The following is an 11,589-nucleotide window of genomic DNA, read 5'->3' on the forward strand; positions in this document are numbered from 1 at the left end:
AAGTACTGCGGACTTGGTGTTGAACCAAAGGTGAAGTGCTCTGAAAGCCCTGCTTATGCCATATTGATAGTCAAGGTGACCCCATCCTTGATTGTTAGTAGCTGTAGCACTGAGCTCATACACAGCTCATTAATTGGCCTGCCTGGATATAGTACCGTAGATTCCGGCATATAAGGCGACTTTTGAACCCCAGAAAATCTTCTCCAAAGTTGGGGGTTGCCTTATACGCCCGGTATGGTTGTGGCAGGTGGTGACGGCTGCGCAGGAGGCAGCCAGGCAGCGGCTGCAGGCTGGAGAGAGTTAACCCGAGCAGCGACGGCTGCGCGGGAGGCAGCCAGGTAGCGGCTGCGGGCTGGAGAGAGTTAACCCGTGCGGTGACTCTTCCCACCCACCTTCAAGCCCTTGCCCGCTCGCTCGCTCGTCCGCCCACCATGGGGACCACCAAATAGCAGGCAGCTATCCCGAAGCAGCAGCAACTGCAGCCTCCCCTTCCTGTGGCGAGGTGGTACATGGCTTTGGCCGGGGCTCCAAGGAGCTGGGCATCCCCAGAACTGCCAGAACTACCAGCCGGTAAGCGCAGCCTGCCGCTTTGCTGGATGGCCGATCGGGGCTCGCTCGCTCGCCTTGCCTTGGGCTGCTGCTAGTTGGCTACAGGCGGGGGTAGTCTTATACGGCGAGTATATCCCAAACTCTATATTTTAACAGGAAAAGTTGGGGGTCGTCTAATACGCCCAGTCGCCTAATACGCCGGAATCTACGGTACTCTTATTTGTGGGCTTGGGAAGTTGGGCCCAGAGCCCAGAAAGAGGAAACATCTGTAATGTTTGGGGTATCAGCCACCTGTTTCCATGTGATGTATGCTGCTCTGTTGTATAAAGAATGTATGCACGTTTGCTTGGGTGTGGACAGTCCAACATCGGACACGCCATCTCCTTGCTATGGAGTCCCACAGAAGACTTTGAGCTGGGGCAAGGGGAAGTGGCAGGTTGCTGTTGCTAAGTCTATTCCTTTCTCTTTAATAAAACACTAGAACTGAACACTCTGGCATTTTAGGCTTCTTCCTTGGTTCTTCTGCAAAATCTGAATGCCTGTGAGCTCTCCGGCTCCGCAGGTCGCAACACCAAGCCATAGATCCCCTACTTTTGAAAATGTTGATATCACTATGGTCGTTTTTTATTATGTGAATGGTGCCATGAACCCCCTGGGTGGGTTCCACAGACAACCACCAATTAGGAACCACTGCTTTATACAATGCCTATGATTTATAGTTACTACCAAGTAATGTAGCCAAGAGGGCTAATACTACACTGTAGAAATTCATTACGTAAATTTCAAGACTAGATATACCCAACTATACATTCAGGCCTATACATACATTACCAGTAATAACAACTATATTTTTCTCAAATTGTGGGATTCACCCAAGTTTTACTCAGAGCAAACCCACTGAAATTAATGAGAATGATTGTTAGGCCCATTAATTTCAATGGGTTTACTCTGAGTAAAACTCAGTTGACTAACACCTATTTTATTCTGTCCCAGTTGTGTGATGCTGGCCAAATTAATTTACTGCCTTTAAAGGAAGATGGTTCTTTTACCTGGAACATAACATAGGTGTACTAAATAACTCCCCCCCATAAGTACTACTGACCACACTACTACTACGGGAAATGCTCACTCCCAAATAAAACTGGTATATGGTGGGGAAAGGATTGGAAGGGTGTTGTGTGAAGAGAGAGATAAACAAGGCAGAAGAATGGCAAAAACAGAAATATTAAACACGTACCTATAAGTTCTGTTGGGTTCTTATTACTAAAATGTTCACATATACGAATGAATGTTTCTGTGTTATCAGCTGTGGGGCATTCACCATGCCTGGCAAAACAAAACAGTCAAAGTTATAGAAACACTCCTCTTGTGTAAAAGCAAATACTCGTGAATTCAATCAACTTACCCTTTACACTGAAGTTTTATATATGTGATCCCATCCTTCTCTATATCACTCCTGTCATAGAACCTAGTAGTGTTTGTCAAGTCTATCAGCAGACCCATCTTAACCTGGAAATAACAAAACCAGTGTTTAAGCCACACACAGTTCTTCCCAGGACTAACTCCCCCCCCCCCCCGCCGCCGCCAAAAAAGAACTTATCAACCACTCCACACTGTCTCAACCCTTCTCCAACTCCTTAATGCTGCTGTTGATAAAAGTGCTTTTAGCAGTCTCCACCACCACAGCAAAGTGTGTGATAGAGAAGCTCATCCCAAAAACAGTCTCCTAAGTTTGTGCGCATATTGTTATTTTTTTTACTTTTGCCTCAAAAGTTAGTATATTTACCTTCTGTTTGTTATCTTCAGCATGCATATCCTCTGCACATCTAACATACCTTGCCTCACTCCTCTCAAACTAGCAATTATTTTGGTTAAAAAATGTAGACATCTACTTTGAGTGTAATAATAATAATAATAATTTTTATTTATACCCCGCCCTCCCCAGCCAAGGTCGGGCTCAGGGTGGCTTACAAGCAATAATAAAAACAAGCTGAATGATTACAACTTAAAAAAAAACTTAAAATACAATATTAAAATAATGAAACATTAAAATATTAAAATGTAGCCTCATCGCAGGAGGAGAAGGAAAAGAAAAAAGAAAGAGAGGGAGGGAGGGAATCAAATTGGCTCCAAGCCAAAGGCCAGGCAGAAGAACTCTGTCTTACAGGCCCTGCGGAAAGTAATCAGATCCTGCAGGGCCCTGGTCTCATGAGGCAGAGTGTTCCACCAGGCCGGGGCCAGAGTTGAAAAGGCCCTGGCTCTGGTTGAAGCTAATCTAACTTCCTTAGGGCCCGGGACCACTAGGGTGTTGCTATTTATGGACCTTGAGGCTCTCCGTGGGGCATACCGGGAGAGGCGGTCCCGTAGGTACGAGGGTCCTAGGCCGTGAAGGGCTTTAAAGGTCAAAAGCAGCACCTTAAATCTGACCCTGTACTCCACCGGGAGCCAGTGCAGCTTGAAAAGCACTGGGTGAATATGCTCCCATGGCAGAGACCCCGTGAGGAGTCTCGCTGCAGCATTCTGCACCCACTGGAGTTTCTGGGACAGCTTCAAGGGCAGCCCCGCGTAGAGCGAATTATAGTAGTCAAGCCTGGAGGTGACCGTCGCATGGATCACTGTGGCCACTGTGTAGACAGTAGTAAAGTGGATTTATAGCCCCAGGCTACCAGCCAACAATAATAATAAAATGGAGAGTACCAAGAAACAATTGCATAGCCACATCTAAATGTGAATTTGAGGCTACATATATGCCTGGCATGCTCTGGTCCACGGGGTCACAAAGAGTCAGACATGACTAAACGACTAAACAACAACAACATATGCTATGGAAGCACGCTGGGCACTTTTCCTCTGATGTGCTGTTGCACATATGCTTACAGAGTTTATACAGTTAATGTATAATGTTTCACCAGTGCAAAAGGATAGTGATTCTGTAGAGAAAGTGGCTTATTTCTATCTGTACATCTTCCCTCTGCAATTGTGATTTCCCACTATCACTGTCCCCAAACTGCCATTATATACCACTGTCCCAAACAGCCATTATGTAAAATCTTCTATTATTATACTTATCAAAGGGGAGGGGGAATCAAATGTTTATGCAGTGAAAGAAACACTTATTTGGTTTTATTCTTTACCTTAAGACTTTTCAAGTAGTTTGATAACATACTGGGGTGGAAACGATACTCTTCAGCAACTTGATCATCATATTTTGGTCCCAACATTGTCTTCAGGGGCAAAAACTTCCCTGTGTGGCAACAAAATCAAAAAACCTTACGTCTCACAGCACACCTATGGAGTCATATAAACATGTGCGACCGTCGGCCTGAATCTTTGTTAAAATACTTTCACGAGAACTGTAGCGGAGTTTGCAAGATTTCGTTTCGGTTTAAAACTAACCAAAACAAACCAAATTGAAACCCTGGCAGCACCGCCATATCCAGAACGATGAGTAAATGCTTTCATACACCTGTGGGACTCCCAAGTCCTACGTAAACGGGGGAGCTGCGTGAACCTGATCTGTGTCTGGACGGGGAGCCCATGTAACCTGCGCACCTGCGTCTGTCCAGGAGAGACTGTGACAATTATCTCTTTGGACTGGAGGAGAGTGAATAAACCCGAGGACCTGTCTCCGCGAAGGCCGAGTCTCTCATGGCAAGGATAACAAGGCACCAAGCGGTGCACAAGTCCTCCTCTACCCGCCTGCAACCCACCGATCGCACCGGCGCGCCAGGAGGCACAGGCGCAAGTGTCCCGGGGACGGGAGAGGCACGGCTGCCGCGCGCGAAAGCGACGCCTGTCCCGCCCTGCCGTCACCTCACCGGCCACCCCGCTCACCGCTCACCTGCCACGGGCTGCCCGCGCCTCGGGCAGCTCAGCCACCGCGGCGGGATCTTGTTGAAAGACATGGCGGCCCCGAGGCCGGAAGGCTCACGCAGCCGCCTCGCTTCTCCGGGAGGCAGGACTCCCTGACAGCTCCCCCTCCCGCACCAGTAGCAGCGGCGGCGGCAGCAGTCCCAGGCACTTCGCACGGAAGCCGCCAGACCACAATGCACCGCGGCCGAGAGCGGCCGGTTCCGCTTCCGGGATCCATCGAACTTGCCGCTTGCTCTGACCACTCTAGGAAGAAAGGAGGCGGTGTCCCGTCCTCTCTGTGGCAGCACGGTTGTCAAAGCGGAGACGCCGCCCTTCTTCCCATAGAAGTACGAAACATGTAGAGGAATACCTCAGGCTTGAAGGAGCGGGGAGTCATTATTAACTCTATTACTGTAATGCGGTGGGTTTTCAAGTAAAATATGGTTTCTGCAAGCAAGGGGTTTTAATTTAATAAAGTTTATACTGTACTGTACTGTAAAATACATATAGAGTGGGATTTAACGTAGCTCACCCAAACCCCGCAGAGAGGATTGGGGAGGCGGCGGAAAAAGGGAGGTCCCGTCGCGCCATATGTCATTTTAATGGACTAAGTTAAATTTGCACGCAACTACTGGATCCCGTCCAGCTTTGCTGGAAGGCGATGCGTCTTAACATCGTCTCGCTCCTCGCACCAAAAATGGGCGCCCTATCCAATATTAGACTGCTTCTTGTGGCAATGCAATTGTGTTAACAGGACATGTTTAAGATGTAAGTTGCGTTTTAAAAAATAATAAATAAAGCCCACAAAGAAGACCTGAGTTTGAAAGTCAATCGTAGACTTTTCCGTTGTCTCCTGTGTGCAGCTTTCACTTTTACTGTTTTAGCAAGCCTGGAGGGCAGAGAAACAGTCTAGGCTTTTGCAAGAGATTCAAATTACTTTTGAGCCATCAAAAGCATTGGGGAAACCCCTTCTGAAGACCAAGAAACGGCCGGGCTAAAAAATAAATAAAAACAGGGTTACCATGTGTCCCCTTTTTCTAAGACACATCCTCGTTTTCAGACAATTTGAGACAAATTGCATTTATGTGCTTAGCAAAGTGCTGTCGGTGGGATCTGCTCAGGAGCAGGTGCTGGGGCAGTACCTCAAAGCCATCTTCCAAGGACTGGCATTTACTGCCACTTGCCTGGGCGGCGCAGTGGCGATACAAGGTGGTGGTGAGGTCAGGGATGCACCTGTAGAGCCCATCCAGCACTCTCACCCATGTGCTTATGCAGCCTTATGCACCATTCAGGTAAACAGTGACCACACCATGGTCAGGATGGTGACACTGTGATGCCACTCCTATGTGGGTTAGTCCTAAGTGCGGGGGTGGGGGTGGATTCCACCAGCTGAATGGCAGCTACCCAAACTCAATGCTATATTGCGGGAGAGAACAGGCATTGTAAGGCACATGGGCTGAAACCGATGCCACTTTGAAAAAACTACCAATTATCCATTATGAATACATTAAAAAAACAAATACAACCCCATGGAAATTCAGACACAACGTCCCTATTCCACACTGATACTTCAACTTCAAATTAGCCATCATCGGACTTCTGGGTCAGCACCATCGGTGAATGGCGGAGTTCCTCCGATCGGAGGAACGGGCTCCGTAGAAACTGGGTCTTCCCGCCGCGGCGAAGGTGGGGACCTGCTAGAAATCCCAGGCGGAGGAAGCCTGGGAACGTGGGGTTCAGCAGGGCACCAGGAGCGCCCCCCTACTCACCGGAAACCCCTTTTTGGGGCGCCAGAGCGAAGTGGGGTGAGTGGCGCGGTGCTGCGAACTGATTGCTATTTTTACGGAGTGAAGCCGCACAGCCATTGCCGGAGAGCGCTGACTTTTTCCTGTGGACAATTGGATTCAAAACAAGTATCCGCTTTTTGTATATAGACTAAAGCAAAAATTTTGTAAGCTAAAGCCTGGAAAGCCGTGAAAAAAGTCTAATTTCCTTCATTTATAATTACTGAAACCCCCTTGGAAGTAGGAGAAAAGGGGGGAGAACTTTGTTTAACCCCTGCAGGAGAGGGAGTGAAGGATAAACTTCCACCGTCTCTAACCTGGGAACGGGGTGTCAGAGACAGAAATAGTTGGAAAGGTTCACTGACTGTGAATGGAACATTTTGACAGATAGCTAAAGAAGAGAAATAGACTGATTCCAATATTGCCTTTTGCATTCTAAAGAAACAAAATATCTGAAAAATATCTGAAAAATGAAAGTAATTTTCCTTTGTTGGACTTGCCTTAAAAAAATGGATACAAATAGAAATTGTCTCCCCGAGAGGGAGCTTGTTAAATTGTTGCTGCAGTTTACCTGAGGACTCAACAGCTGTGAGATTAAGATTGTGGGACCAGTCTTTTCTGACCTTGACTAAAGATGAGCTGGGAGGAAGATTGGGTGCTTGCTTTATGCAAGACAAGTGCCTTGCTGGAACAGATGCATGAGAAGATGGATTTGATGAATGAGAAAATGGACTTGATGACTGTTGTGGTTAACAACTGTGGACAAACAGGGAATATTGATACAGAAACCATTCAGGGACCAACTCATGAACCTGTACTGACTGGGCAAGTGCAGAAGATAATGGAGGAGGATGCGGTTGCACCTCAAATAATACAAATGGAGAAACCCGAGGCCCTACAGGAGTATAAGCCGCTGTCATTGAAGATTGAAGTTGGAGTGGGCCAGGGGGAGTCTGGAGCTGAGGAGGGTCCTAACTTTGGAGAGACCTTGAAATATGTTTTTAAATATTTTTTGGATTATATTGATGACTGTGGGGAGTGGGGCTGTGGGGAATGGGCGGGTTTGATGAAGGGAGATGGAGACAATTTTGGGCTGGAACCCCCCAGAGACCTACTCCTCAATGAGAAAGGAAAGAAATTAAGAAAGAGACCAACAAATGACAAGGAAAAGGGCAAGTATAAACAAGAAGAAGAAGATCTGCAGAAGGGACATGGAAGAGACTTAAGGGCCTCGGACATAAGACTTCCAGGTTGATGGACTAGATGGAATGGACAGTAAGGAATGACCCGACCCGAGACCAGGAAGAAGAGACGTTGGGTGAAGATTGGAAGAAAATTTATAAAGAATTTTTTTTTATTTGGGGAATTAGCCTAAAATCAATGAATATCAAGGAAAATGTTGGAATGAAGCTATATGACTCTAGCAGAAATGATATTAGGCGTTATGTATATTTGAGTACTAAGATTCAAGCTTTAAGGTACTTTATGGTAAGATAAGGTTAAATAAATTAATGTAATTTGAATAACAGAATATGGGGAAAGATGGAAAGGATTTGTTGAGTTAATTATTAGGTTAAATTGTTAAGATAAATTATTTAACAAAAATTGAGAAAGATGGAAAGAATTTGCTGAAATAACTAATTAAACTAGAATACAAGAAGGGAGGTGTGAGGAGGTCAATGAAACAAGCAAATGGAAATTAAAGATATGAAATTTGGGATTTGTGTCTTTATTTTTGTCTCTTTTTTTGTATTGCTGTATTGGTTTTTATGTTTTGCGCTTTTTCTTCTTTTTTATGTATTGTAGTGTTGTTGTTTTTCTGTTTTTCTTTTTTTCTATTACTTTGAAACTATGAATAAATATTATTTTTTAAAAAAAACAAATTAGCCATCATCCTCCAATCATAAGTAAGCTTTATAAAATCACAGAACCACTAAAAATTAAGCATAATCTCAGGTGCGAGGGGCCAAAGTGGGTGTCTCCTGTGTCTTCATAACTATTTAGTTTTAACTTTTTATGTTTGCTACCCTGGGCTCCTTTGGGAGGAAGGGCAGGATAGGAATTTAAAACAGTAAGTGTGTCTTTAATTTTAACTACTGCCAATATAGTTCATTAGCTGAATCAGGGTTCACATTGTTTTGGAGTCAAGTCTATGTGCACACAAAACAAAACAAAAATACTCTGATTCTTCATGTTTGATTTAAATGCAGCCTTCAGTCAGTAGGTGGCGCAAAGATTTCACATACTCACACAGCATTAATTGCAAAGCTTCATCTCATTGGTGTATGAATAAAGCACAATCCATAAACACATAATATATAAAAAACAGGAAGGAAAGAAACAATTGTCAAATGATTCATCAGCAGATTTCAAAACGTTGTATCAGGTTTCAGCCTTCAACACCAAATGCCTGTGTAAATAAATGTCTTTAGATAGCAACAAAAAGTCAGTAACGAGGGGGACAACTGTATCTCCATAATATAAGAAGAAACATGATTTGAACTGAAGCCTTAAGGGAAAATTCCCTGAACATCAGACTTATAAAGCAACAGGAAAAGTTAAAATAAGTATTAGCATTCTGTGGGGGTTTAATAATAATTTTAAAAGGACTTTAACTATTAATATTAAGCTATACAAATAAAATGCTCTAGAGGAGGTTACTAAAAGAGCAAACATTGTGTTTGTACTAAAACTCAGCCTTCAAGAAGGTAAACAATGGAACTATTGCTTTCAGAAATGTGACCTACTTTCCAGACCTTGCTGACACTAGAAGATAGCTGCCTGACCTTGAAACAGTTGGCATCGGCAACGGGCCCAACCATTGCTTCCCTAAACACAGTTCAGCTGTCCAAGGAACTAAGTGTAAAGCATGTTCATGTCTATTCTGGAAATTACGGCTGAGGCCTATGATCTGAACATAATGTGCTCAGCTGTATTAGTTGCCAGCCCAAAGTAAATGTGACTGCTATGTGGGAATACAGAAGGCCTCACGTATGAATACTGAGGGAGGGCAGCACAATGTGACACACACACACCCCTACCTATATTTCAATCCACATGTCTCCATTCCTTAGGAATACATTCAGGACTGGCCCAAGCTATTTTGCTGCCAGATGCTGATGTTTCACCCTGCTAACAACAGCTATTTACCTTAGGTTCCTCAAAGAAGCCACCCCAAGTCTTCCAAAGCTTTGCCAAGCCTGTGGCAAAGACTTAGCCAGGTTATAATTGGGAGAGGCCTTTATACTCTATGGTTGGCTGCTGCTTCATATGGTGCCCCAGTTGCTATCCAATCTCTCTGGATTCTTGACAGCTATGGAGTGCCTGCCAGGCATCTTGCACTTCTTGCTTTCTCTTTTGTTTGAAATACATGTTTCGCAGCCCAGCAGTGTGAGCCTGAGGGTTTGCACAGCTGTCATGGTACAGTCATTCTAGCAGGACAGGAGGAGCTCATTGCTCATTGCACTGTGCCTCCAATCCCATTCCCTGAGACAATACATTGTGACCAATGGTAGGGTAGGCAGAGATCTGATTTTAGAGCAAAGGAGTGTGTTATTACCAGATTTGCTAGTGCACCACAGCACACATGTATGCACGTCCTACAAGTGTTTGGTCCAAAAGTCTAATTTTGAGGAATTAGCAATACTGTTCTTGGGATCTTTACTGGAAACGGTTGTAGACAGACAGAATTTCAATGACTTTGATAACTTTGCTTAATTTAGGGGTTTAGCTTCCTTGCGCCAGAGGTAAGGTAAAGGACCCCTGGATGGTTAAGTCCAGTCAAAGGTGACTATGGGGTTGCGGCACTCATCTCAAAGGCCTACAGACAGCATTCCGGGTCATGTGTCCAGCATGACTAAACTGCTTCTGGCACAATGGAACACCGTGATGGAAGCCAGAGCGCATGGAAACACTGTTTACCTTCCCGCCGCAGCGATACCTATTTATCTACTTGCACTGGCATGCTTTCAAACTGCTAGGTTGGCAGGAGCTGGGACAGAGCAACAAGAGCTCATCCTGTCATGGGAATTCAAACTGCTGACCTTCTGATCAGCAAACCCAAGAGGCTCAGTCGTTTAGACCACAGCGCCACCCACGTCCCAGTGCCAGTAATGAACACACCTTAGCTGCAGTTATAATAATTATTCATAAATAAATGCTTAAAGGTGACAGTATGCAAATCTAAAATAATTCATTAGCAGCTGCAGAAAAACACAGAAAAGGATAGGTTTAATAATTCCAAACACAGGCAAGCTCACCCACGCCTTGCCTGGACCATTTACTTAATTGTTATTGCGGTGATAGAGAAGCGAGACTAAAAGTAGCAAATTGCCTAATAAGGAACCATGAGACAAAGTCTTTAAAGACCCAGATTTGCTGTGCAGAAAGTAAAAGAAACAGGAAGGCAAAAAGGTTATATGCAAAGTAGTAGTTCTCCTGTCTCTGGAGAGCCTGATTAGTGTGGAACTGGGGGAAATAGTCATACCTCTGGTTGCGAACGTGATCCGTGGAGGAGGCATATTCACAACCCGCAGTGTTTGTAGCCTGAAGCGCCGTGTCTGCACATGCACATGGTGTCATTTTGTGCTTCTGTGCATGTGTGAGTGCATGTGTGAGTGTGAGTACTTCCGGGTTTGGCACAGTCCGCAACCCGAAAATGCGCAACTCGCAGCGTTTTTAACCCGAGATATGACTGGACAGAAGAGAGGCGATTAGAAGAGTTGGAACACCAATATTAGCGGCCCTGCAATAAGAGAGAAGGGAATCAGCTTGGTTTCTTCACTTTTAACAGATAAGGGATCCACAGAGACTGAGTTAGAACTAAACCAATTGTGACTTCATGATGGGTCTGCAGTGGACTCAGTGTGCCTGTAAACAATTGAGGACAATGCCTGCCACTTCCCTTTACCGTGAGAACAGTTCTCCTGGATCTGACAGAGGTCCATCTTGTCCAGCATCCTGTTTTCACACTGGCCAACTTGAGGCCTATGGGAAGCTCACAAGCAGGACATGAGCAGAACTGTATTCTGCTCCCTTGTATCCCAGAGAAACTTATATTCAGATGCCTATAATATTGAAGATAGTTCTTACACCACCACCATGACTAGTAGCTACCGATAGCCTTGTCCTCCATAAATTTATCTAACCCAGGAGTCACCAAGCTTTTCAGACTAGTGGAGAAGCATGGCAGACAACAAAATTAGAGAAACCATCATCCCACCCCCACAACCTTATGTTTACCATGGAAAGTCCGCTATGTCCTGCTGGTCCTGATAATAGAAATCACACACATGCAGACATATAGACAGATGCTGTTGCTGTCTAATAACAGGCAAAATACACAAGGTATCCTCACCACTCTCATTTTGCAGAAATTGCTTAGAAGGCACAGGCATCTCACAAC

At 45.0% G+C, this 11,589-nt stretch overlaps 1 protein-coding gene across 3 annotated transcripts in view; it reads right to left on the reverse strand.

Annotated features, from left to right (window-relative positions):
• Window positions 1-9,307, reverse strand: part of RNGTT (RNA guanylyltransferase and 5'-phosphatase) — a 124,092-nt gene extending 114,785 nt beyond the window's left edge. Inside the window, exons 1-4 of one of the 3 annotated variants that reach the window (XM_081186608.1) lie at window positions 9,227-9,307; window positions 3,684-3,793; window positions 1,955-2,058; window positions 1,787-1,875 (exon numbers count right to left, since the gene is read on the reverse strand). In XM_081186608.1, the coding sequence (XP_081042734.1) occupies window positions 1,787-1,875; window positions 1,955-2,058; window positions 3,684-3,770 (280 nt within the window). In that variant the 5' untranslated portion in view covers window positions 3,771-3,793; window positions 9,227-9,307. Of the gene's footprint in view, window positions 1-1,786; window positions 1,876-1,954; window positions 2,059-3,683; window positions 3,794-4,390; window positions 4,602-9,226 lie in introns of those variants that run through there. The other 2 variants (XM_081186609.1, XM_081186607.1) reach the window with 2 other exon arrangements.
• Between the last annotated feature and the right edge of the window lie 2,282 nt (window positions 9,308-11,589).

The sequence above is a fragment of the Podarcis bocagei genome (genome assembly GCF_964188305.1).
Source record: "Podarcis bocagei genome assembly, chromosome: 3".
Taxonomy (NCBI): domain Eukaryota; kingdom Metazoa; phylum Chordata; class Lepidosauria; order Squamata; family Lacertidae; genus Podarcis; species Podarcis bocagei.